The 27,997-nt window shown below is 52.2% G+C and overlaps 1 protein-coding gene across 1 annotated transcript in view; it reads right to left on the bottom strand.

Annotated features, from left to right (window-relative positions):
• Nucleotides 1–27,997, bottom strand: part of ZNF423 (zinc finger protein 423) — a 328,168-nt gene that overhangs the window by 268,081 nt on the left and 32,090 nt on the right. The window contains exon 2 of the mRNA XM_079908498.1: nt 1,824–1,883. Within this exon, the coding sequence (XP_079764624.1) occupies nt 1,824–1,883 (60 nt within the window). The remainder of the gene's footprint in view (nt 1–1,823; nt 1,884–27,997) is intronic.

The raw sequence follows: 27,997 nt of genomic DNA, 5'->3' as shown, positions 1-27,997 counted from the left end.
ACGCTCCCTGCACCGGCCTCTCCATCCACCGCAACACTGCCAGCGCCCTCCTGGCACCCCGCGGCTGTCCTTGACTGTCCTATCGCCACCGACACCACTGGGAAAACAGCTGGGAGGGAAGACTTTATAGGGACACGACCAGGCTGGGTGCTTTCCTGGTGCGGGGGCTCGGAGCAGAGTGGGGACCCTCTTCAGAGCTGGCTGCGTGCCTGAGCACGTGGACCCCCAAGTCTGTCAGTGCGCCTGGATGAGATGCCGAGCTTTATAACCTCACTGTGTTTCCTCCAGCCATGGGGAGTGCATCTCTCCCGCACAGAAGGCCACAGGGCAGGGACCACACGGCCCCTTCCCCTATCCTACCCCGTGTGGACCCCAAGTCCTGTCCTAACTCTGGACTCTCCTCCCAAGAATTTGAGCACCTCCCCATTCTGCCTTCAGACAAAGCCCCTGCCCTGGAGGGAGCCCCTGTCACCAAGGGCCAGGCACCTGCAGACACAACAGTGCCCAAGCCTGGGTCAGCCAGGACCCAGCCAGGACCCTTCAGACTCTCCAGTCAGCACAGATCCTGCTGCAAAGAGCACTGGACTAGGAGTCCGGGAACCTGGGCTCGCGTGTTGGCACCCACTCCCCTTCTGCCCAGTCTATACCAGCATTTCCCAAATTTCACTCATCTGGGAGCCACCTTCATGATTTTGCTGACTCCGAGCATTACATACTGTTACTTAAAACTTTGTCAACTTAATTTTCTCACTTAAATGACTTCCGCATCATCTTAAATCACACATGGCCATAAAATCACAAATTCAGCGTGTAACCATTCAAGTGTTAAATGTTCATATGCCTGTTCCCTAACACCTCGTTCTTGGAACTACTGACCCAGATCATACCTCCCTCCTTGCCTCAGTTTCCACACGTAAAAGAGAAGGCGGTGGGACTAAATGACTCCCTCGTAGGTCTTCTCAGGCCCAAGATTCTCCCCTGTGGAGCCGGAGCCAGGTGGTCAGGATCCTGGGACAGGAGACAAGGCAGGAGAGCCTGGCGCCTGCCAGACAGGAAGCCAGAGCCCTGCTGCCAAGGAAGGTGCTCGCTGGATGCAGAGCCAACAGGAGCACCGTGCCCTCCGCTCAGGAGCTCCCAAGGACCCCAAGCCAGTTCCCATCCCCAGCTCCACAGGCAGCTCCCAATTACAGAACTTTACAGTGAGAAAAACCTCATTCATCACCTCGTTTTATAGCTGGAGAAACTGAGGCACAGGAAGGAACTTGGTTAGGGCAGAACTGAGCTGCAAAACCCAAGTCCCCTGACTACCAAGTCACCCCCATCACCCCACAATGGCCAGGCACCCCACAAGTCTGACCTCCCCTTGTTACCAACTCCTGGAGGCCTGGGCTCGGGTCTGCACGCCCGAGAGTGCAATGCAGCCCCTTCCCGGAAGGCAAATACAGGAATTCTGATTTTGATTGGAGTTTAAATGTCCTATTAAAGGGGCTTTTATGCAGTTAGGTTGGAATGAATGTGCAGCGACGCCCATGGCAGGGAGCTTCAAAAGCCTGTGTAGTCGGGGTGTGGTGGCCCATCTGAATGTGCCCACAAGATGGAAACACCGTCCCCAGGGGAATAAAGGCATAGTAGTCTCTGTATGTAATAGATTTTATTGACCATATGGAACTGATATAAAAATCGTGTTGCATGGGGTAATCTGGACTGGAGATAGGAATGTGACAGGAAGAATATGTTCCATAACCAGCTGGGTGGCTTTCTGAGTTCCTGAGCCTGCCCCCCGGGACCCCCACCAACTCTCCCACCAGCCCCTGGGCATTTACCTGATGCTGTCACGGAGGAATCCCAGGGAAGCGAGAAGTCCGAGGCCTCCCCCTCTTCAACTAAAAGAGAGAACAGAGATGGGCCTGTGAGTTTGAAATCTGTGCAAACAGGTCACTGGGGTGGGGCACAGGGCAAGGAGGAAGGATCATTTGTGGCGGTCCCTATAATACCCATGATCAGGGGGCAAAGGGGTCAAGCCTACAAAAGAGGCCTTTGTTGGTTTCACAGAGATGTAAAATAATCAGAACAAAACATAAACAGCAAATAAGTGCTGTATCTGTATGGTTCCCCCATCCTTGTGCCCCTGGCAGACATCACAGATCGATCACAGCACTGCCTCAAACAAGACACAGCATAAGAATCTTTCTCTACGCAGTGCGGCAGGCCATTACTATCTATAATCAGAGTATCCACTTGAGATAAAGCCATTTGACACTCACAGGAGTAGAGTGAAGACTCAGTCCTCCTCCTGGTCCTCCAGACACTGACCTCCTACCAAGAGCCCTTAGGCCACCACTGAGATGTGAAGGCTTTCTCGATTATTCCAAGAAACAAACAAGTGACTCTCAGAGGTTGGCAAAGCATGGTGTGCTATCCTCTACACTGAGAGCTGACCCACAGACAGACCTCAGGACATGCTGGGGTCGACTCTTCCGTGGTCAGCAGTCCTGGGCCAGTGACATCAGAAAGCAACTCACCGGACTTCCCTGGTGGTGCAGTGGTTAAGAATCCACCTGCCAGTGCAGGAGACAAGGGTTCGAGAGTCCTGGTCCGGGAAGATCCCCCATGCCGCGGAACAACTAATCCCGTGCGCCACAACTACTGAGCCTGTGCTCTAGATCCCGCGTGCCACAACTACTGAAGCCCGTGCGCCTAGAGCCCGTGCTACACAACAAGAAAAGCCACCACAATGAGAAGCCGGTGCACCGCAATGAAGAGTAGCCCCCGCTCACCGCAACTAGAGAAAGCCCGCGCACGGCAACGAAGACATAATGCAGCCAAATAAGTAAATAAATTTATATAAAAAAAAAAAAGAAAAGAAAGAAAGAAAGCAACTCACTTCTCCACTCCACCCCAGAGGCCACAGAATGAAGCTGGGGAGGGGTGAGGTGTCCCCACTACCTTGCGGCCCGGTGTGTGAGACCAGGCTGGTGGCCGTGGAGGCCATGCACTAGGAGAACACGGGAGAAATTCTATACAGCATACTAAAGCTCTTGTCCTGGAATTAATCCCAGTCTAGGCATGTAATAATATTAAAGCTGGGTTATGGACTTTGTAAAATGGAACTTTGTTTAAGCCAAAAATGTGCATACACAGTATTTTTCAGATTTAATGGGCTCTGGAGTTCTACACATGTGCAGGCTGAAGCCACCACGTACCACCCTGTTCTCTTTGCGATGTCGCTGTCTCTACATGGGCACACACTGTGAGCCAGGCACTGCTCTGTGTGTTTAATCCCCATCAACACACTTGGAGAGGTGATGTGACGTGCCGGAGGTCCTACAGCTAGAAAGAGTCCACACAACGCTGGGGCTGGAACCCAGGACTGTCCGTCTCGAAGCCTGCTCCTGTGTCCACCTGAGATACAGAGGATGCTGTCCAGAATCCTAGCAACTCAAGACTGGAAAGCAGCAACCCCAACCTGCCCCTCAGAAGGCAGGTACACAGCATGCCGGGTGGCCGAGCTGGGAGAGGAAAAAGCAGGTTGGCTTGTGGTCAGACACCGGCTTCAAACCCCGATTCTGCCTCTAATTATATGACCTCGAGCAAACTGTTTAACCTCTAGGCTTCAGTTCTCCCATCTCAAACACGGAGGTAAAAATGGTACCTCAGCCACAGCGTTATTGGGAAGATTCAATGGGATGACGGCTGTCATCCACTGGAACAGTGGCTCAAGCACCCAGGTGGGTTTGGTGCCAGGGCTGGAACAGCTCTCGGAATTAACAAGGCCTGCTCTGCGTGACTCTTACCCTCTTTATTGTCCACCCGTGATCTTACACCAGCCCCCCCATAGAGCCTCAGAGAACATGTTTTCTTTCAACCCTCAGAAACAGCTCGCCCAAGAGGGCACATCCACGTCACTGAGCAGAGGCCAAGGAATGCTAACCAAGGGCCCTCTCTTTCCCAAGTTTGCATTCTGAGAGTAGAAACTCGGCATTAAGACAATGAAATGCAGAGACGATCTGGGTTGGGACCAAAGCTATTGTTTGACTCAGCTCGTTACAGCTGGGGTGGGGCTTTCAAATATGCAGCTTCGTAACTACGAATCGAGACCTCGAGGCAGGCAAAACTGATTTACTCCCCAAGCTGATTCCAGCCAGACAGCCTCCGAAACACAGGCGGGTAACGCCTAAAGTGATCGGAAGCAGGCCGTGCATGAAAGGAGTAGTCGTTAGCAGCTTTCAGGGCCACACCTGAAATCAGTTTCCTTCCCATGTCATCGTTTACTTACTTTAAAATGTAATATATATATTGCTTCTGTTGAGAGGTTGCTGCCAATTTGTAAGGTCATCATGCTACCATTTCATAGGACACTGTCAACAAGATCTGTGTGGGTACCTAGGACCAAGACATGATGCACAACCCTAGTTCTCCCTTTGCCCTCGACGTACTCCAGGTATCAGGGCAAAAGTCCCCACACTTGGGTCCACTCAGTTCTCTGGTTGGGAAGTGTGACCTTCCAAGTCGTTGAACCGGAGGATGTCCCTAGGATGCCAAATCCTTCCCTCCCTAAGATTTGGCTTCAGCCATTATGGGAAGGAGAATGAGAAAACATCTGCTATTCCGGAGCTCTTGGGAGCATTCAAGGCTCTGTTTCCTGGGACGATAAGACTGCAGAGGTGGGAAGAGGAAGAGGGCGACCCGACGCCGCCGGCTGGGGAATTCCAAAGTGACAGACATGATTACATGCAAACGGCCGCATCACACACCAGCATCCCCAGAACCACATCCCTCACAGCGAGGGCCAACTCGCCTAGTGACATGGGCACAAATGCACTTTCTTACAACTGCTGACATTCACCCCACTGACATCCCATCCCCTGGCCCACATTATGTTTTTTGAAGGTATAAACACTCCTGATGAGAAAGAGTGACGCCCAACCGCCCACCATAACCATCACGAGGCCCTGTGCTACCCGACCCTGAACGTGAAAAGGCTCTCCTCCCCTCCAGGCGGCCTCTTCTGTCCAGGCTGGCCTCTTCAACAATAAGATAACTGGCAAGGGCAGCAGGCAGAGAGCAAGGAAGGCCTCCCCTACAGCTGGAGCCAGGCACTTGCTGGGGGGCCGGAGCCGTCCCCAAAGCGGAATTCTGCTGCAGGGGCACGATGAACACCGAGGGGTGAGCATCTCAGAGAAAACTTGATCAGCACAATGGCCAATATGGACAACACCCTAAGGGGCTGCCCAGGCAGCCAGGGAGCTAGGGGCTTTCTGGGGACTCCCCCAGACTCCACGTCTAACTTTTTAATTTATAAGATACTTGGCACCACTGAGGCCAAAGTACACACCCCCGCCGTGCCCAGCCTCAAGGGGAGCACAGGGAGATCCACTCCTGTGAATGATGGGCGTTGTAAGCACAGGGTGGGTGCACAAGGCCAGTATGTACACAAAGGGAGGGCGCGTGGGGACAAGTGTATACACATGGGGAAGGGGCACAGAGTGAGTGTGAACACACAGGGTAGGGGTGCAGCAGCAAACGAGGGGATACGTGACAAAGTGTGTATGAAAGGAATGGAGGTGCAGGGCCTATGTTCCCATGGAAGAGTGCACAAAGCGTATTCACCATGGTTCCTGGGGTGTGTTAAGAAAGATTCTGAGGCTCTCTCAGGGCATCAGACAGATCAGAACTCTGTGTTCTCTCTCTACTCTGGGATCACATGTTGTGATGGCTGACTGCCCCATGGGTGTATACACCTGTGAGCCCCACCAGATGCTGTCTGCCCAACTCAGCAGTGGGCTCATAAGCGACCACAACCCCCTTACTCTGGGAGTACCCACAGCTTGCCCGTCTATGCACCAGGATGACCTTGCCACCATCAATGAGATGCCAGTGAGATCCAAAGCCTGTGTGCTGGGCCTCTGGACTTACAGAACCCTCCAGCAGGGGCAGGTGGTGCTAGGTGAGCACCTGTATAAGCCACCTCCCCAGTGCCACTTGCTCCTGGCCTGGGGAGGAGTATCCTCTCCTCGGGGCTCCCCATTACCTTGAAAACGCAGAGGAGATGGAGCTGCGGAAGGGAAAAGAAAGGGGAGGCAAGGGGCTGAGGTGGGAGGCTGGAAACGGGGCCCTAGAACCAGCGCAGGACTGGGGCCGCACATGGAGGTTGATCAAAGTCAGGCAGGATCTGGGTTGACAGACAAGGTGTAGGTTCGAGGCAGGAAAGCTCAAGCACAAGTGCTAAGGCAGACGGTGTCAGGAGGTGAACGAGAGAGACAAGCAGAGGCAGGCATCGGTCCGAGGATCAGAGGAGGCCTCCAGCAGCGCAGCAGGGCCCCCAAAGCCCCCTTCCCTACCGCAAAATCCACAACAGGCCAGCTGCTCAGCCTGTCTTCAAGGATCTGCGAAGGCCCTGCTCCTGGATGTAAGCCTCTGGACATGTGTGCAGCGAGGCGCTTCTCTGGGGAAAGGATCCATAGTTTTCATCAAAAAGATCTAGAATCTGCCCCTCCAAAAAGGGCTTTATTTGAGGCATCTTCTCAGCTGGCCCCTCCTCTGGCTGGTGGTCCCAGGGTCTGAAGGGACCACTCCATGCTTTGCTGGTTTTTGTCCCAGGGATCACCTTACCCTTAGGGAAGGGTTGCACCTACCCTGGCCTGACAGAGGCTCCCTAGAGGCATCCCTGCCCCAGCAGAGGTGGTGAGCCTGGCAAGGGGCACATGGCTGCTCTCCCTGGCTCAGCCTTGGGGAAACGCTCTCACCCACACCAGGCCAGGGCCCAGGAGAGTAAAGGACACATTGAGAGCCCAGACTCATTGTCAAGCGTGAAATGGAGCATCACTCCTGACTTAGTACTAAGCAAACTCAAGGAACGAAAAAGTGTAAAGCAGGAAAGACTATTGTGTACGTATGTGCAGGTTGTGCACTGCACAAGAGGCCCAGCAGAGGTGGTGAGAGAGGGTTGAAATTTAGCCCACAGTCTATCTGTTCTGGTGCAAGGCTATGAATGTCCAGAGGAAGGGGTACCCATTGTTTTTGCACAAAGGCACAGCTGGCCTTTTTTCTAATCCACACAGATGTGCTATAAAGCATAGCCCATGACCATCTCTGGCATCAGGCTTCAGGGCAAAATGACCAGGGTCGGGGGCAAACTCAACCAGTGGGCCCACACTTTCAAGGCTCCTCTCTGGTGGGGATGGGGGACAGGCAGTGGATGGGGTTGGGAGAGTCATGGCATGGAAGAGTACAGGCCCTCTGCAGCCAAAGCTAAAACTACCCAAGCCCCCCAACGCCAGCCCCCTCACACCAAGCTCAGACCCTCAGAGGAACCAAGACCTTGCGACAGGGTCACATCACAAACCCATTGATTTAACCCCACGATTCCCCGGCCATTTGCTGAAAAGAGAGGAAACTAACACTTTAAATGACGCAGGTAAGACCACCTGCCATTCTCCTCCATGCGCACCTGCCCAGAGCCAGGGTGCAAGAAGGGCTGAGACTCTCTGTACCCTCCCATCAATCTGTCCACACCCCTGTCACCTGAGCACCTCACCACCAGGAAGATGGGTCTAGGATTTAAAGCAAATCTATTTTTGGACAACATCGCTCCTAACCAGAAGCCTTCTGCCATCAGATCTTGTGCTTTTAAACACACACACACACACACACACACACACACACACACAATGGCGGTATGTCCCAAAGTTGGAGGAAAAACTGTTACCTAGACTTACTAAGAGATAGTGGGTGGGTCCACAAGTCGGCTGCTTTGTAATATATTTTTACAGCAATTTTGGTAATATTTAACTTTCCCCTTAAATGCGTACTTTAGAACCAGCACCTATGAAAACATGAAAGGTTACTGAAATTTTTTCATAAATTGTTCCCCTGGGCTATCTTGGGCAGAGAGGTAGGAAGCCTAGATCTCACTCGGCCACTGTCTTCCCTTTCTCTCCTTGCCTTGCTTATCTACAACACAGGGAGCACACAGGGCTCTAGGAGTAGTCCAAGAACTCCAGAATAGAAGTTGTTCCATCCTCACCAGGAAAGTGACATTTCCAGAAGCCATCCACGGAGCTCATCTAGCAGGACAGATGAGTGGGATGAGGGTATCTGGAGAGAAGCTATAGAATGAAGGGATTCGGGGAGTGGGCCCTGAAATAGGGCTCCCCAGGACCATCCCTAGCTCTGCCACTTACAGATCTGGGGCAGGATGCTTGACCCGCTCTGACTTTTGGTTGCCTCCTGTGTAAAATGGGGGTAACACTAGTACCCACATCACAGGAATGTCGAGAAGACTAAATGCAGCGGTATTCCTGAAGCACATGGCTCAAGGCGAACACGCGGCCAATATTAGCGTTACTGCGATAACTCAAGCTGCCCCTTCACGCCCTGCGGTGGCTGGCAGGTAAAGAGGGAGGGCTCGAACAGTGAGATCAAGTTTCCCACCGAGATCCACCCCGAGCCCCCCGCAGGAAGGGCTCAGTGAGGGCCATGGATCTTTCGGCATCACCGCCTTCTCGTCCCCGCCACGGTGCAGGGAAGGTGTCCCTAAGTGTGGGACCATCTGGAGATCACAGCCAAGGGCTCAGCTTCTGTGCCAGCTCATCTCCCTCTCCCTCCCGGGTCCCCCCGTCTGCACCCCACACACCCCAAAGGAGAACTGGGAGATATCTGCAGAAGGAACAGAAGCTACAAGGTCAGCAGAATCTATATTTTGGGGAACCCTGCAGAAATTTGATTCCTTTCCCCCACCCTTCCCTAATAAAATGAAAATGAGGGTGATGATAATGATGGTGATGATGGAAAACACAGGGTAATAAATGTGAAACATTTCAAGTTTTCTTTAAGTCCTCGTAAAATGGGTTTTTCACTAGACCGGGGATAGAACACAAGTGGCACACCTGCCCCAGCTCCCCTGTCCTGCACCCGTGGCAGGCACTGCTGATGAGTCAAGGCACTCCTTCTCACGAGGCACAGATGCAGCTTCAAAGGCTCAACAAGCTGGGTTAAAAATCTATTGGCCTTCTCTGTCCCGGTCCATAGCTTCCCTTCCGTTCAAACACCTCTTCACGGCACACACATACCACACACATTCACACACACACACCTTACACTACTCTTGGGGTGTGTCCAACTGGAGTAGATCTAGGCCAGAACCAGGACTCTCCCCCAGAAGAGCAACCTTCACTGAGCCCCAGTGGCCCCAGGTGTCACGCCGAGCATCCCACCTACAGGCTCCCGTTGAATCCTCCCCGCCGCCGCCTAAGGGAGGCCTCAAATCCCCACATTTCTGATGAGGCAATAAAGCCCGGGGAGCCCAAACATTCGTCCAGAAGTCGGCCCATGGGCTCTCAAGGCCAGAGCGATGTTTCCAAGTGTAGCTTTAGCTCAGAGCCACAAACACCCAGCACCAGAGGGCGCTTACAGGTATTTCCTCAGCTGCTACCTGAAAGTCAAGGCTTTACTCACCCATTTCACAGAAGGGGAAAGAAAAGTCCCAGAGAAGAGAAACAGCTCACCCAGGGGGGCAGACAAGGTAACAAAAGTCCTGAACTCGAATACTCTAGCTCCCAAGCCCTGGAGTCCTCATAGACAATGCTCCCTACCACATGGTTCTTCCATGAATAAGCAGCTACGTGTTGCTGAGCTCTCAGCAGTGCTGTGATGAGCACTTTGTACACTTTTAATTGCCCAGAGCAGTGCTTCTCTGAATGTAGTCCCCAGACCTGCAATAGTAGCATCACCTGGAAGCTTGAGAGGGATGCAGAATCTCTGGGAGTGGGGCCTGGCGATCTGTATTTTTACAAGCATTCCAGGTGATTCTGATGCCTGCTAGAGTTTGAGAACCACTGGCCTACACACTCTTATGAGATAAGTACCTTTGTTAACCCCCTTTTACAGATGAGGAAACTAAGCAGTTTGCCAAAGGTCATGGAGAGGTGGAGCCAGGACTGGGATTCTTTACCCCTTTGTTTTACTTCTGCAAGCAGCAGCTCCGGTTCACACTGACTGCGGTCAGCCAATGAAAGGTCTCTCTCTCTCTCTCTCTCTCTCTCTCTCTCTCTCTCTCTCTCTTTCCCCAGGGATTGAAATTTACAGAAGCTTGTCCCTCTCTGTGCCAGCTCCAGGGGAACCCAAGAAGAGAATTCATCCTCTGGGGTCTCCTCCCAAGCACACAGGTCCTTGGGGAGAGAAGGAAAACCATGTGAGACAGTGGTGTGTGGTAAATCTTTAAGAAGACAGTGGTCCAGGGAGGAAAAGGGCTCTGGTCTGCAGTGTTTGCCACTTTCTATAGTGAAATACTCCCACCACAGCTACTGTCAAGCTACCGAAGAGGACGCTGCTGGACGTGGAGCTGGGAAAAGATGTGCACAGTCAGCACACCACCAGCTAAAGAAGCAGTGCCACGGAGGGGCGGGCACCAAGCTGGGGTGGGGCAGGGGCGCCTTCCTGGCTCTCCCCACCTACCCCATTTGTCTTGCTCAGGCTCAGGCCCCATGTCCCAGAATTCACTCACCGTTGCCCTTCTCTTACTGTGTCCTAGATCAAGCATCTTTTTTCTTGTTATAAAAGTTTCTGAAATAAACGCTCCATGTACAATGTAGAAAAGTAGGAAATAGTGAGTGAGTTAGAATGGGGAAACTAAAAGCACAACTTTCCCTGTATAAATGCATTGTCACAACTTTATAGAAAGTTGAAACAATACATGCAATTGAACAACACAACCAGTTCTGGAACCTGCTTTCCTATCTCAGCAATATATAATGAACATCTTTTCACATCAAAACCATGGACCAACACGGATGTTATTAATGGTGGCCTGAGTCCCATCATAGGAGGCTCCAGGACTAATTTAACCAATGTCCTGTTGCTGGACACCTAGGCCACTGCTAGTTGTTTTCGGCTGTAAGAGAAGCCACGTTGCAAAGCCATCCACACACATAAAACACGGCCACAAGCCTGCTCAATGATTTTTCTTAGAATTAGTTCCCCAAAACAGGATTACTAGGACAAAGAGTTTGCCGATTTTCAGGCTTTTGAGACATACTGCCACCGTGTATTTGGCCTTTTCCTCCTTAAATAAGCACTGAGTGCCTCAGGTGACCTAGCTCTGAGCTAGGCATTATGAGAAAGATGAGAAAACGGACTTGGACTTTGACTTACAACCTTCACACCGTGAACTCCATGGTGACAAATGTTACCACTGTTGTGCCCCTTGGGGGCTGGTACATTATGACAGCTGAGTGAATGAATGAATGGATGGATGAACAAACTACGGTATGATGGAAGATGCTAAATGAATCCCAATCTCAGAGACAAAAACAAGTGGACACAATAAGGACCCAGAGTGTAGCATGAAGGAGCGGGTCGGAGCTAGGAAAGGTGAAAGGACAGCAGGGACCAACTCCCACCCACAGCCCACAGCTCAGCGCTCTGACATGGGGTCTTCCCGTCCACAGTCATAGCTCCAGAGACGCCTAGAGCTAGGATGAGTTTCTACTCCAACTGCAGATAAAATTCTGATTTCCTTTTACACTAACATGTAAATCTTATTTTAGGAAGACTGATATTCATGGATTAAAAATTTCTAAAGTCTGTGGGTCTCTTTTTTAATGTAAATAAAACATTTCCTGCTCAAAGATGAAGTTCAGGAAAATCAAATCAAACTGCATTTGCCTAAACAAGGAAATATACTGATATAAACTCGGGGGAATCTGAGGCAACCCCACCAGGCCCCACCCAGCCCTACTTTGGATTCTGCCTGTGGGTACAGGGCTTCAAGCTTCTTGCCCAAATTTCCAGGGTCAGCCTGACCACCAGCTACATAACCACCCTTCTTCCCTGGTCAGAAACACTGCCCAGAGCTCAGGCTCACCTCCTCCAAGAATCTCTCCCTGACCACCCTGGCCCTGGACTTACGTTAGCCTCCTTTGCAGCAGTGTTATTGCCCAAGAAAGACGCCTTAGGATCAAATCCCCATGTGCCATGGTTTGCTGTGTGACCCTGACCAATGAAGTAACCTCTCTGTGCATAACAATCCTGCAAGGTAGCTCTGAGGATAAAATAAGAAGGTGTTTATAAGGCACATGGTCCTGAGCCCAACACTTAGGTGCCTGGCAAAGAAAAATGATCCTACAGCATGTGTTGTCCCCAACTGTACTCTCGGCCCCTTTAGGGAGACCCCCTGTGTCTCCTCTTTCTCCAGGGTCAGCCTGACCACCAGCTCACTTGGCACAAGACTGCACATATCAGTGACACTAGAAACGACAATCACTTAACGCTCTTCACACACATCATCACATTTATGTTTAATCCTCCCAGTGACCTGACAAAGGGTGACGGTGCCCATTTCACAGATGGCGAAACCAGGGCCTAAATGATTTTTTTAACTGGGCTAAATTATACAAGCAATGGGAAGTAGAGGTCAAATTTGCAGCCAAATCTCACGTGGCCCCAAAGCTCACACGCTACCACCAACCCAACACGCCTCCCAGCCTGTGCTGAACAAATGGTAACTGACGGCCCGAGGTTCCCAGGCCTCCTGTGCTGCCTCAGAAAAGCCACAGCTGACGGGGAAGGTGGGGTTGAAATGACTCCTCTTTTTGCAACCCTCCAGAGCCCAGTCTGCGAGGTCAACGTTGGGGGTGTCAGCCTAGGTCAGTCACCCACACTCCCCAGGGCCTGGATTCGGCCTCTCAGTCCTGGTTCCACATCCATAAAGTGGGGGTAATAAAATTCCCGTTTGTTTTGAAGACAAAGTGAAATAACACATGTAAAGGGCTTAGCCCAGTGCCCGGAACCTAGTGAGAACGCTAAAAAAGACTCTTGTGTCTGTGCTCCCAGCAAAACCATTCAGGGTTGGGATGTTTCCTGAAAATTCCCTTTCTGGGGACCCACCTGCCTGGGCCTTAGCACTTGGAGGGCTCCAGGCCCCCCAGGCTGCCCTCATGCTTAATCCCGTCTCTCCTGAGGTTAATATCCCTGTTCATATATATATTTCATTTCATACAGTCGCCCCTGCACGGTCTCATTAACCAGAAACATGCAGCATATAAATGTGAATTTACGACGGGGTCTGGCTCCACATCCTGTTTCGATGGCAACACTGGGTTCTCACCCACCAGCTGTCCAACTCTGACGGAAGGTGACAAAGCCGAGGGCACACTCTGCCGTGCACGGAGGGGCCGAGATAACACCCCACACAAAGGGGTGCGTGGAAGAGGCCCACTGAGCGCTGGGGACGTGAAGGTGGGCACCAGGGCCACGGGGTCAGGGAACATCGGCCTGGGGCCCCCGCCCCTCACTCGGGGGAGAAGGGAACGGCATCTGCCCAGTTCTGTTTGCTGTTTAGGGCGGGAAGAAAGGAGCGGGTGAGACCAGAATCCCACTCTCTTGCCTTTTTTCCACTTTCACTTAAAGAATAGCACCATAAAGTAGAGACTAATATTTTTTTACGACCCCTTAACAACTTATCCTCTGTGCTAACATATTATAAATAAACGTCAGTACCTTGTTATACATGTGGTTTATCTTAGACACAAGCAAAGAGGAAACCGAGTCTGTTACTGAAAACTGGTGTGTGTGTACACGTGCATGTGTGCATGCGCACGGGTGTGTGTTAGTGTTTTCATTACATTCTGGAAACACAGACCAGCCTCCATCTCTTTCTTCATATCAAAAGCCCCAAGTCTTCCACAGGAATGAACTGTAATGACCGTTTCCGAACATGTTGTAATTCCACAGGGATGTCCCTGGGGTAGGGGCAATAATAATGCTTTGCAGTTTAAAGAGTCAATACTTTAAATAAGTCTGATTTGGGAGGGGGACACTTCATTGGCGCAGATGTGCCCCTCAGCTCAGCGCCGCTGCCCACCCACCGTGGTTAGAATGCACATGGAGGCCTTCAGGGGGCCCTGAGCACCTCCATCTGGCAGCTGATCTCCCTAAAGCAGGCCTTACATCATCCAAACTTGCCCAAAGTTCCTGAGAGGATGACCATCTCGGGGTAGGGCAGGAGTCTCCCTGGGCTCGCCCTCCTGAGCCGTCTGGTCCCCAGAGCCGGCAGGGCCTCCCCAGACCTCCCCTGGGAGCTTGGCCAAGTCACACCACCTGTCACACCGAGTGTGACCGATGCTTTTCTTCATATCAACCCCCTTCTCTTATTTAAATACCTTATCTTCCAGCCTCCTTCTAGGCAGCGCTACTCACAAAATCACACATTTGGTGTGCTAGGAACAAATTTCTAATAGCTATTAGAATAAATATATAAAGTAACATTTTCCTAATCGTGGAATAAATATGTAAGTATGGACGAAAAAAACTCATTCACCTATCAACCACCTGTATCACCACAGGACTCAGGAATGCAGAATGTCACATTCTGAGGACCACAGGCATGCGCAGTGCTGGGCGACTTTGATAAATAAATGAAGGGGGGGCACACCTGTTCATTTCCTCCCACCCCAAAAGTGCATTGCAGTTGTCCTACGTGGAACCCCAGAAATCCACCCAGCCCATTTAAGCTCATTTAAGGGTCATGCTGAGCAGACGGTGGCAGGGGATACGCCAACTACAAACTCTCCCCCAGCTTTTAGCTCGTGGGCCCACCACGGCCTGGAGTGGGGGACGGAAAATCTGGACAAGGAAGCTGCTTCCCAAGTGTGCCCGGTCACTCCCTGCACCAGGCAGAGCCCGAGCACGTGGGCCACACCAGCCTGAGGCCACTTTCCAGTGCAAGCACCCAGCTGGGCCAGGGAACACCAGCCTCAGGAAGACGCAGGGGGAGCCCCACCAAAGGCAAGGCCCCAGAAAGGGCGAGGTGGACAGCAAAGGATGCAGCAAAGCATGAAGGCAAGCGGCCTGCAGCCCCCAGGCCCCGAGGCTGGCACAGAGCCCTGGAAAAAGGCTCATGGCTGGGTAGAGGGTATACTGAGCCCTTCCTACCCGCAACCACATCTGTCTCATCCCACAGTCCTGAGAGGCCCAACACTTGCCAGATGTGGCCGCCCATGGGGACCGAGTTCATTTTCCTCCCGTCCTGTGATAATACTTGGCTGTGTTTATTTAACTTTCTGCTTTGGATGGAGGAGAGATGGGCCAGGAAAATCAGTTTGGCTCCCTTGGATCAAAACATAGCAGCCCACACATCATGCGAGGACACCCACGCAGAGAAGCTCCCCCGCCCCACCCGAAAAAGCACATCTGGCCCACTGCTGGCAGGGGCCGGCCCGGACCCTCGGGCGGCTGCTCCGTGCAACTCAGGGTAGGCTGAGCTGTTGCACACGCCCCACGTGCCCTGCCAGGGCCAGGCTCCTCGCAGTGTCCCAAGCAGCTCTCTCAACCAGGCCAAGAAGCTCAGAGAGCTTTCAGGTGACACATGGTGCAGCTCGTGGGTAGTGGAACCAAAATTCACAGCCAGGTCTCCCACCCCCAGACCCTGAGGAAGGTGAGAGAAGGATGGATGGCAGGAAGAAAGGAACGTCCATGAGAAAGGCTCCCGAGGCCCCAGGTCTCCATCCTGCACCTGCGCGTACAGATGTGACTACTTCTCCTGCCTCCGCACGCGCCCTGGCTCCTGGGTGGGAAAGGGGCCCCTCTTGGTGGGTTCATACAGCCAGAGAAAACCATCCACGCTCCCTGTTCTTGTGGACTAATTTCAGTGCCTCTACCAAGGCCCATGGCCCCTGAAGCATGCTCCCAAGGCCGGCAGTAAGGTCCAGGAGTCTGCAGCAGGACTGGCCACCAGGGCCTCACAGCAGGGCAAACACGGGAGCTCCCCCACTGCCCGTCAGGCAGGCTCAGCCGTCCCGCTGGCAGGACCCAGCCGGCCCTTCACTCGGGCCCCCTCTCACATTCGCCCACAGCCCACAGCCCACCCCCTTCTCTTCCACCCGCAGCTCCATCCCTCGCTGAGAGAGGCACCCACAGGTCCAAACCCTGCCCGGGTCCCACCCCCTTCCTTACCCCCTCGTTGACCCTGGGGATGTGCACCCTGAAGGCCCCCGTCGACCCCAGGGGAAACAAACATGGGAAGAGTCCCACGGATGCCCAGGGCAGCCTGGGGCCCCTCGGGCAGGGGGAGTCCTGGGGACCTGCAGAGTAGTCTGGAAGCGGGGGCACGTCCGCTTGCTCGCAGGCTCCTCGCCCCACTGTGGACGGCCACTGAGGGGCCTCTACGGCACAGAGCTCAGCCCGAGGGCCCCCGGTCCTGCCCTGCCACACCCAGCTCTCTGGTCTAGGTGCCTCGGTTTCCATTCTTATTCATGCTTCTGCAAGGAAGCTCATCGCTGTATTTGGCCTGTGCGGTCTCCCCGTCGGGAAACTCCAGTCGTTGAGAGCACAGGGTTGGTAATCGGGCGGGCCCTGGCTCCGAGGCCTGGCTCTACCACTAACGAGCTGGGGTAGAACCCAGCAGCGGTTTACGGCTCTTCTCGGTTTTCTCACAGGTCAAATGGGGTGGTGCGACTATCAAGCCCTCAGAGGTACTGCAAGGCGATGAGATGACACAAGACGACGCAGAGCATGGCATCAGATGTTCAGTAAAAGCCCAACAGATGGTGCCCACCAAGGGGCAGGGGTGGTGGTGGTGGTCTTAGCTTAAGAGACCTCCCCACAGGGTCCCTCCACAAACAAACCGTGGCGTTCGCATGGAGGTTTACTGCATTCAACACACCTTCACACCGTGAAGGAATCACATTTTCTTCTCGAGGGTGTTGGGCCAGGATGGGCAACCCCGTGTGTCACACGTCACAGAGGAGAAAGCTGAGGCCCAGGGAGTGGAGAGCCTGCGGGTCACACGCGGGTGTCCCGCCCAGCCCGGACTCCAAGGCTGGGCTCTTTCCAGGGACCTGCCAGAGCGCCCTTGCTGTTAGCACTGCCCACTGTGCTAGTCACAGCTGATCACATGCTCCGGTTTGGGGGTTGTGGAGGAACAGGCAGCGCTCCGAGAAGCTAATGCAGCCGGCGCTTCCTTACTGGAATGGAGAATTGGGCAGTGGTCATTTCAACGGTCCCCTGGGCCCCTCTTCAGACCTGGAGGCCCCAGAGCACCCCAAGGACAGGGAAATCACCCTGAAGCCCAGCCCGGCCCTGCCAAAGAGATGAACGTACCCAGGCCAGATGGGCACCAAAAGACCTGAGGGCCAGGCAAAAACAGAAGCCTGCAGCCCCTCTTCCCAATATTCCAGCCCAGGGAGCCCCCCATGGGAGCCGAGGTCAAGACTCCAACCTACCTGCCCATGACGGATGCTTGAGCTGCTAACAGAAGATGGTGCCAGTTCTCCACATGGCCCAGTACCCACCAACAGACCCCACACCCGCCCTGCAGCCCCTCCTCATTAGGTTAAAAAGAGTTCTCTGGAAACCAGATGCTCTGGAAAGGCATCTGGGCCAGGCACAAACCCCAAGACAGGCAGCCCACCCCCTAACCTTCTGAGAGGGGGCAGTGTAGTGGAAAGAGCCCAGACGTGGAACCCAGCAGGCCTAGGTGTAGGTCCTGCACCTCTGACTCAGTGTACACATCTGTAAAATGGGAGAAATACCAGCCCCTACTCATCATCGACAGTTATAAGCATGATAAGCTCAGTATAAGGCTTAAAAGCACCCAGAAGCCCGCTGAAGACCCGTGATAGGTAGAGAGCAGAATATCATCAGGGCGCCCCAGGTGCCAGGCACAAGGCTAAGCACTTTGGGGGCAATCGTCTGTTTAATCCTCATAGCCCCCTTATCCTGTTTCCCATGAGAAAACCGAGGCTTAAGAATCGTAAATGACTTGTCCAAGGTCACACAGCTGCAGATGAGGAAAGCCAGCAGCCCAGCTCTGTCTCCAGAGACAGCACACCGCAGCTATTCCAATCATCACCACTCTTGCTGTCGTGCTGTCACCTTCAGAACAACCTTCAGAGTCCTCTGTCTGCATCCAGGGCCTGCCACCAGCCGGCCCCAGTCCCTCTGCCCCTAAAGACCCTTCCCTAGCTTATGCATCCACGCTCCAGCCCATGCATCCACACGCCTTCCTGCTCCCATCACCTAAAACGCCCCCCTCCACGTTGGAGGCCCCACCTGATCTCTACTATCCAAGAGGCCTTTCCAGACCCCTGGGTAAATAGACCCCCGTCCTCCCTCCACCCCTCCTCCTCTGGTTCCCCCAGTCCTCTCTCGCCACACTCAGCTGGGGTACTTGAGCACGCGAGGTTGCCCTAGGTTGTGAGCTCCTCCAAGCCAGGGCCCCATCCTGCCTCCTTCTCTGTCCTCACCCCCAGCCAGGGCCTTGCCTCGGCAGGCAATCACTACCAGCTGGTTAAAGTGAAGTCACCCCAAGCCCTTAGCTTTTTACCCTTTTAACTCCCCAGATTGTAGGGGAAAAAAATTTAAAGACACGTGGGCGTACAAAGAAAAATAAAACTGTCCCAGGATGCCCCTCCTTGCAAACGTTGCAGGTATTCTGGGGCGGCTGGCCTTATGGAACACTTTCTATGCATTACATTTCCCTTTTTTTAAAAATAGAAGTGGAACCCCAGTTGTGTCCTCACAGCCCTCGGCTGTGCAGGGTGGCTCTGGAAAGCCAGCTGCAAGAAGTCCACGGGCCCACGGGGAGGTGGCCAAAGAGGGGCGCCAGGGTAACGGGGGGTCTTGAAACCACATTTTAGGAGGCAAAGTGAAGGAACAGACACTGTTCAGCCCAGAGGGGCAGGCGCAGGGGGACCCCAGAGCTGTCTTTAGGCAACTGAAGCGCTGTCACAGGGAAGAGGGACAGAGCTTGCCATGTGGCCTCGAGGGGTCAAACCGGCACCAACCAGCAGAAGTCACTACAGGGAGACTTCAAGAAGGAACAGATAGGATTCTTTCAGCAGAGGCTACGAGGGAAGGTCTGCTCAGGAGGTAATGAGGCCGCTGGCATGGGAGGGGGTCAAGCAGATAGAGAGACCCCCGGGGAATTTAAGGCTCAGATAGGAGAGGAGGTTAGAGATGACCTTGACCAGCTTTTCTAGACAAGGATCTCAAATGGCCGCAGGGGGACCAGAGGTGACTATTGGGGGGCGGGGGGAGAGTTGGGTTGTGGATGACCCACCTCCCAGCCAATCAAAGCTGCCACCCAGAGTATGCTCAGTGGGTCAGATCTTCTGGCCTTTCTGGGAAGGCCAGAGATCTGAATGTTTATATGAATCACTGCAAATTTTCCAACAGGCCCAATAAACTTCCCACAGGCCAGATAGCATCCTTGCACTGCATGCTGGAGACCCCTGGTCTAACAAGGAACTCACAGGGCACATGAGGCAGTTGAAAGGAAGGGGCCTGGAAGAGCAGCCGTCCCCAGAGGAACAGAACGGGTTAAGGCCTGGTTTGGCTCTCTGCTCCACTCCAGGGCTGCAGCTGGCCTCCTCGCTCTGTCAGCTGCCCAGCCCCCGCCCAACCTGCCTGCCTTAGCCACCCAGCCTGGAACCCCAGATCTGGGAACAGGACAGCTGCCCTGGGGCCGGCTGGCCACAGCCAGGGAGAGATTCCGTTCCCCAGGCCCCGCTGAGAACCATTTGTTCATTTGGGATGGATGCCACAGGGGCAGTGGACCTCTGTCCCCGCTCTCCTCTCCCTCTTCCCCTGCAGCTCCTAGCCTGAGAACAGGGAGAAGACCTCCCTGTGGCACAGTCACTGAAACTGTGACAAGCATGACTGTTCACTGAGCATGAACACCAAGGACTGGACTGGGTGTTTAACACACAGTGGGCTCGTATAATCCTCACAGTAACCCTTCGGGGAAGTTTTTAACCATCCTCACTTCACAAGTGAGGAAACCTACGCTCAGAGAGGTCAAAACACTTATCCACGGTCACACAGCCAACAAGTGGCAGAGCTAGGATTCAAACCAGGCTTACTGGACCCTCTAAAACCCCACACCACACCACTGGGTCAGAGGGTCCTGGCTCCCAGGCATCCACGTACCCCCTCCACGTGGTTCTGTTCTACAGGGTCCAAGTACCCAGTGCCTGACTGGGAGAGGACAGAGCAAATGTACTGGTATAGACTGGGACGTACTAGGCTAAGATGTTAAGCTACTTCCCTCAGTTTCCCTGCCTGTCCTACGGGGGCTTCCAGACCAGATGACCAATGCCTCGTAGGAAATGGGTGGGGGGGGCCCGCTGGGGTTAAGGGCAGCAGCTGGAGGAGACAAGGCCCCCATGGCCCCAGGGTAACCTCAGGCTTGTCCCATCATCACTCCTGGAATTGAGCACCCCAGTGATTCTGATGTCTCCCCAAGTCAAGGGCCTTGGTCCAGCACAAGACTTTTCATCCAAAGCAATAATACCTGGGAAATCTCAAGTTGGATGGGCTGGTTTAGTTTTTTCAAAAACACATTAAAATAAATACACAGGTATTCAAACCTAAAATGTCCGTGTGAGGATGCCCGTTACCCTAGGTGCCCAAGGGGGCATGGGGGCAGGGGACAGGCTCCAGGGAGCTGGCCAGGTTGCTTCCTGATCTGATGCTGGTTACACAGATATGCCCACATTATGAAACTTCACTGAGCTGAGCACTTATGACTGGTATGTGAAACTTTAACAATAAAAAGCTAACTTAAAAAGCACTGAGGAAGCACTAAATTAACTGATTTGGAATCACATCTAACAGATTGGTGAGAAAAGTTGAGGAGCTGTATAGTGTGCTTCTCTTTGCATAGAGGAGGAGAGAGAAAATGCATACATTGCTCACATGTGTGCACATACATGGAACTGCTCCTGAACTAGACACAAGAACCTAGTAACATGAGTGGCCTCCAAGGAGGGGAAGTGGGTGGCTTGGGTGTATTTAACTTTGTGCCTTGTGCATTCATTAACAATTAGGTTTTTTTCATGTTTATATGTATTCTACTTAAAGTCCCTTGCCACACCGCCGGGGGTACCCAGACGCACTTTGGGAAGCAATGCTGTGCCATCCCCTCTTGGTCGCCTCCCCAGGTCTGGCCTTGCTAGGCTGTGGGACTTTGGGGAAACTCCTGTCCTTCTTGGCTTCTCTGTCCCTTTGTGCACTGCTACACGGAGTTTCCCCCAGGGGCCCTCCCATCCTGATGCCCTAGACGTCATGACTGGGTGAATCCGACCCCATGACCCAAAGCCAGCCTAATGGGCAACCGCCCACTCCGCCCTCAGCCCACCCTGACCCTGACCCCGGACCGCTAGACCTTCCAAGACAGCAGGACAACCTACCAGGGCCACATGAAGTCAGGCAGGGTGCTGCCCACTAGGTACCTATGCCCCAGCCTCTAATTCGGCATGCTTCTTATGCCCTGAGGAGCCATCTCTCACCCACTTGGACCTCGATGGACTGTCAGTCAAAATGCCCTGCCTTCCCCTGGGACACAGCCAGGCTAGATGCTCAGATCTTCTCAGAGACGGATCCTTGAGCAAAACAGCACTGGAGATGGAGCCAGCGGAGGCTCTTTGACCGCAGGGGCCGTTCCCTGAAGAGAACAGCCATCCCATCTTGCTCGGCTCATCTCCGAGGCTACCCTGCCTGGGTCCTGTTTCTCCTTCTGTTCATTCCCCTTATCCTCCCATTCAAGTCCCTTCTGACCTGAGCTGTCCAGAGTTCATTTCTGTCCCGGCAGCCACTGAACCCTGATGGCCAGGAAAGCATCACAGTAGCTGAGGTCATCGGGATGGTCCCACCAACGTCCCCCACCCAGAAACCCACCCCCAGAAAGACCAAGCGCTCTCTAGACAGGAACCAGGGCTCTGCACGCCTCGTACCCACCTAAACGACTTGGAAAGTCCAGAGGAGGCCTCACTTGGGCTTCCCCGGAGGAAGCTGAAGGAAGCAAGCAAACACCTCCTCGGACTCGAGGACATCAGCAGGGGTAGCTGAAGGCCCGCCACCTCCTCCCGGAAACCCCGGAGGACGCAGGACGCAACACTACCAGGAAAGGTGAGAGGCTGCGCCCATGGTCTAGCTGAAGGCTGCCAGGGGCCGAGATCTGGGGCAGAGAGGCCCTGGCCCATGTCACAGCCTGACCCTCAGCAGCTGTGGGGCCTCGGGCCAGCCTCGTAACCCAGCCCTTTGAAGCACCACCTGTAACCTGGACGTGACTAATCTGCCTCCCCATGGTGTAAATGAAGGGCCCAGCATGTCGTGAGCCCTGCTAAGTTATACTTAAATTCTGCCAACCGTGGTGCAGGGTCTGGAGGGCAAACAAGGACAGAGGCATGATTTTCCCTCTCTCGGGTGGGCAGCCTAAGGTTCAGGCAGGAAACGAGTGATCCTGAGAACTACCAGAACCTCCCCCCAGACCTCCATTTTTCTCAACAACCAATTTAACTGGCTTGGCTATACAATTTGATCCAGACAGTTTTGTAAGCCAATATTTTAAAATAAACACACACACACACAAGAGCTCACAGACTGACAGGCTCAGTACCCCATTTCTCCACCCACTTTGAACCCAGGAGCATGGCCCAAGACGGGGCTCTGACGGAAGGAGGCATGGTGTGTGAGCAGGGAGCCAGGAGGAGGCCAGACTTCCCTGGGAGTGTGGATGGCCAGGGAGAGGGATGGGGCAGGAGGCGCCTGGGTCTCTTACGAAGCAGCCACAGAGCAGTGGTCTCCATTCTGCGGCTGGGCATCTCTCTTTCACGTGTACAGAACGCCCCCTCCCCAGCCAATGCAGGTAGAGCAGCACGCGGTCAGGGCCTCAGGGTCTGGAATGAAACAAACCCAGGCCCACAGCCGGGTGACCTCTGGCAAGTTATCCAACCTCTCTTAACCTCAGTTTCCTCATCTGCAAGACTGGGGAAGAGAACCTACCTTGGTGGGAGAATAACGTTGCTTAGTAAAGGTAGCCATTATTATTTTTCTTAAATTAATTTTTATTGGCGTATAGTTGATTTACAATGTTGTGTTAGTTTCTGCTGTATGGCAAAGTGAATCAGTTATATCAATACATATACGTATATCCACTTTTTTTAGGTTCTTTTCCCATACAGGTATTGTTAGTAAAACTATTATTATCCCTTCCCTGCCCTGACACCTCTGACCACTCCTGGAAAAAAAATAAGAAGAAGCCCCTGGGCAACAACTGGACAAAGACAGACCCTGATACAGAGTCAGAACAGGAAGTACTCTGGGAGTTTCCCAACCTTTGTTAAGCAATGGAGCTCCCTGACCTTTCCAGGAGACGGCTAATGCATAACCTTAATTCATAAAAGAGGAAAGAGAACTGGGGGCCCAGCACCCCACTTCTCAGCCTCTGTCTGGCTAGTTCATCCAGGAACAGTGGGAAACCACTGATCCAGTCTAATGTCCCACTGGACAGATGGGCAAGCTAAGGCACAGAGAGATGGTGTGACTGGGACAAAGACACAGCAAATAGGAAGCAAGGCTGGACCAGGAGCTGTCATTGCCACAGTTCATTTAACCCTTAGAGTGCTGGCACTGCCTGAGGCCTCCAGGGCCAAACAGGTAACAGAGAGGGATGAAGAGGGCTCACTGTGATACAACAGGGAGCAGTGGGAACTGTGGCCTTCTACAGCACACGTGACCTTGTGGGAACGCGCAGAGCCAGCCAATCCCTGCTGCGCAGAAACCAGAGCCGGTGCTGCCAGATCTTTTGATTACTTTGAAGAAATACCCTAAATCTGGATTTTTGTACAAACTTTCCTGAATTTTAAGTGTTACATTCTAATTCCAAACAAATATTAAACCTGAGCAGCCAATAAAACAAAATATTCTGGCCCTGGATGTGGTCCTCGGATAACCAGTTTGCAACCTCCATTCCAGCATTTCAGCGTTGGTCCTGAGTATGTTTTTTGGCATTGAGTCAAATGACATGAGAGGACTTCCCTGGTGGCGCATTGGTTAAGAATCCGCCTGCCAGTGCAGGGGACACGGGTTCGAGCCCTGGTCCAGGAAGATCCCACATGCCGTGGAGCACCTAAGCCTGTGCGCCACAACTACTAAGCCTGCACTCTAGAGCCCGCGAGCCACAACTACTGAAGCCCGCGTGCCGAGAGCCCGTGCTCCAGAACAAGAGAAGCCACCGCAATAAGTCTGTGCACTGCAACGAAGAGTAGGCCCTGCTCACCACAACTAGAGAAAGCCCACGCGCAGCAATGAAGACCCAACGTAGCCAAAAAGAAAATAAATAAATAAATTTTTTTTAAATAAAAATATTTTTAAAAGATAGCTTATCCATGATACTGCTGGGAATTGATTTTCACATTCTTTAAAAAAAAAAATGACATGAGAAGCGCTTGAAAGGTATCTTCCCCTACAAATCAATGTCATACCCAGGTGGTTAAAATTCTACCATTAGCTATTCATTCCTTTGAGTCAACAGTGCTTTCCCCAGGATATTCTTTTAAAGAAGATTCCAAACAGTTCATTGTAAATGTCTTTGTCTAGAGGAGAGACCTGAGCAACATTTCAGTCCTGGAAAAACAGAAATTAATAATAACCACAACAATAGTAAAAAACAACAACAGCAATAACTAACCAAAACTGAGCAATAACGACGCTCGAGGCACTCTCCCAAGTGCTGGGGGACACAGTTGTCTGGAAAGGTTTCTGAGAGGGAAGAAAAGCACATGTGTATTTTAGATAAGAAGCTGCTAAGGTCCCCCCAAAATACCATCCCCTCGCTGAGATCAGACATTTGGTGTCTTTCCAAAAGCGAAGCATCCACCACATTTGTGATCTCGAAATAAGTCTGGCATCTTCCAGGGACAAAACTTTCAGCTGCCAAATAGCTGGGGCTCGGCTAAGGCTCCAGCCACCTGACGTTCTGTGCGGGGAGGGTGCATGGAGTCCTGGCAGTGGGGAGGGGAGGGCAGGGGAGGCAGGGGAAAGTTTATCTCAACACTTTTCCCTAAAATGCTGATCTTAGGTCTAGACAACAGAAAAGATGCTGCTAAAATTACTATGAAGTCTTTCCCCCAAAGGCATTTGGTTACATCTGATTTTAAAACACACTTGCAGAAGTCCACTCTCTTGGCCCATCCTGGGCTTCCAGATGAGGGCTCTGGTAGGAGCCTCCAAGATTATCAACTCAATAAAGAGAAGCGGAGGCCTGGAGAGGATTTCCCAGGAGGCAGAGCAGGAACTGGAACGTGGATCCCCGACCCCGAACCAGGGTGTGAGCCCCAGAGCCACAGGGACCACCACGTGCCTTAGCCTGAACGAGAAGAGCTGGGTAGAGCCATGTTGGCAGGGAAGGAGATTCTCAGGCTGAGCTATGACCCTGGAGGTAGGAGAACTGGGGAAAGAGTAGTTCAAGAACAAGAGAAAATAAATTTAAAAGGAGACCACCAAGGGACTTCCCTGGTGGCGCAGTGGTTGAGAATCTGCCTGCCAATTCAGGGGACACGGGTTCAAACCCTAGTCCAGGAGGATCCCACATGCCGTGGAGCAACTAAGCTCATGCACCACAACTACTGAGCCTGCGCTCTAGAACCCGAGAGCCACAACTACTGAAGCCCGCGCACCTAGAGCCCGTGCTCCGCAACAAGAGAAGCCACCGCAATGAGAAGCCCGCGCACCGCCACAAAGAGTAGCCCCCGCTCACTGCAACTAGAGAAAGCCCACGAGCAGCAACGAAGAACCAACACAGCAAAAAAAAAGAAGACCATCCACTTATCCCAGTGGTTGTTATCTGCACATGAAGTTTTAACCCGACTGTCCTCTAACCCTATTAGATAAGTATGTAGCGAAGCATGGTTATCTCCATTTTTATCAAGGTTCAGAGAGGTTAAGACACTAGTCCAGGATCACACAGCTGGTGGTACCAGCTCTTCTATCCGCCAGCCTCTCTAACCTCAGTTCACAAACCTCCCTTCTCTGTGCTCCAACACACTGGTCTTTCCTGAGTTCATCAAATGTGCCAAGCCCTCCTGGGGGTGATGAATTGTACACCACTATCAACATGACTAACACCCTCCCACATGCCAGGCCCACCATCTCCACCAAGTTACTCATAGTTCGCTCTCAGCTCTATCATCCCTTTTCCTGGGAAGCCTTCTATTAATTTGAAGTCCAATTCCACTACTCCATGACATACCCTCCCCTGAATCGCATCGTAGCGTCATATCCACAGCCACCTTCCCTCTACAGCAAGGCTGCATAAAAGTCACCTGGGGGCATTGTTAAAACTCAGAGTCTTGGGCTCCACTCACAGAGACTCCCGATTCAGCAGGTCTGGGGTAGGGCCTGGGAGTCTGCATTTCTAACAAGTTCCCAGGTGACGCTGCTGCTGATCCTGTGTTATCCAGGCCAGAAGCCACAAGCCTCGAGCGGCTATTTAAATTAAAGTTAATTAAAATTAAATAAAATTTAAAACAGTAGTTCTTCAGTCATACTAGGCACATTTCATGTGCTCAATACTCATGGCTACCATACTGGACAGCACAGACCTAGAACATTTCTTTCAAAAGTTCTGTTGCACAGTGCTGGTCTAGACACCAAAGAGCAGGCCCTGTTGTTATCACAGGCTCATCTGTGTGAGTATTTGATTACTGGTATCTCTTCCATAAGACTACATTCCACGAGGACAGGGCCTAATATTGATAAAGGGTGGATGGATGATGGATGGGTGGTGAGGACCCTGCCCCCCCCCACAGTGGCCTAACCCCACTCTGGGGGGCAGGCTCCATCAGCTGATGGAATGGGGAAGCTTTACGCTCCACCACCCCGACTGTCCTGCTAGAGCATACACCCTCCGCTCAATCCCACAGCCCATGTCCCTCAATATGGGCAGCAGCGGACGGTCCCCCAGGTGCCAGATAACCATGCCTAACTGAGAGCAAAGCTGTATTGGAAAAGCAAGGCAGCTCTTAGCTGCCCTGACTATTTTGAGTTCTTCGATGCCTAGCAAACAAGCGCCGACAATCCGCCTTTAATAGCCCCAGTTCTGAGCGTCTTCAAGACATTTCTTTCCAACTAAGTAACCCAAATAAATCTAGCGACTTTTTTTATAAGGAGAAATAATTAAAGAACAGATGGTGTTGCTTACTTTGAAATTTTTGCTCTAAAATAGATTTTGTGGGCACCTTGGTTGGAGTTCAACTCCCCCCGCTTCATCCGTGTGTCAGAAAAGGAGATCAGCTCACTAATTACCTGGCTGTCTTTTCTCTACAAGATCCCAATTTAAGAATCTCGTTTCATTCTAAGAAAATTAATTCAAAATGCCAAATAATTTAAAAATGTATTAAGATTCCCCTTAGACTAGAAAGAGGAAAGGAGCTTTCATTTGTCTGCTAAAAATCACCTTGGGTAGTCGGAGCGAAGTTGAGCTCTTAAGACTTGATCCCCAGAATTGAGATTTTTGGCAACGCTATTGGTTCCATACGTCCACAAAATGTTTCATTTAAAATATATGTGCTTTTAAATCGGTCTCTGACCATTTCTATGCCATGGTCTCTAACCGCCCCACGCATTCTCCCAACCCTTGGAGTCTTGTTGTCCTCGGAAGCTAGACTCTTTTATTTGCGTTGGAGGTAACCTATTTCCAACATGCCAAAACCTGTTCACTTTCAAAGCCACGTTTGGAGATTTTAGAGCCTGAAATGGAATAAAATTTAAATTTAATAAAATTTGAGACCCGAACCAAAAAAAAAAAAAAAAAAAATGAACCGGTTTAAAAGCCAGCTACCCAGACGTTGAGGAAAATATTCTGAGAAAGCCCCACAGGGCGGAGGGGGAGAAAACCAGACCATCGTTAGCCTGCCAAATGTCATTTGGGGCTGATTTTAGAGGAGAACCAGAGCTGGGGATGCAATGCAATTATTTAAATCCAGAAAGAAAAATGTTTGCTCCAAAATTTGGCACCAGCTGACTGCCTCTGATTCTTCTCGTTTTCAACCAATTCCGCGCACGGGTGGGGAAGTTTCCAGCCAGAAGGGCATACCGGACAAGGCTGTTACACCTGGCCTGGACACGCAGCTTGCAAGCTGCAAGGTCCTGGTATTTTTTTATCAGATGGAATGAGTTTCGCGCTAAAGCATTGTGGGGTAGCGAATCACATTTTTCT

This window comes from Stenella coeruleoalba (assembly GCF_951394435.1).
Source record: "Stenella coeruleoalba genome assembly, chromosome: 20".
Lineage (NCBI taxonomy): Eukaryota > Metazoa > Chordata > Mammalia > Artiodactyla > Delphinidae > Stenella > Stenella coeruleoalba.
The sequence above is the reverse complement of the archived record's forward strand: the minus strand, read 5'-3'. Positions and strand labels throughout refer to the sequence as shown.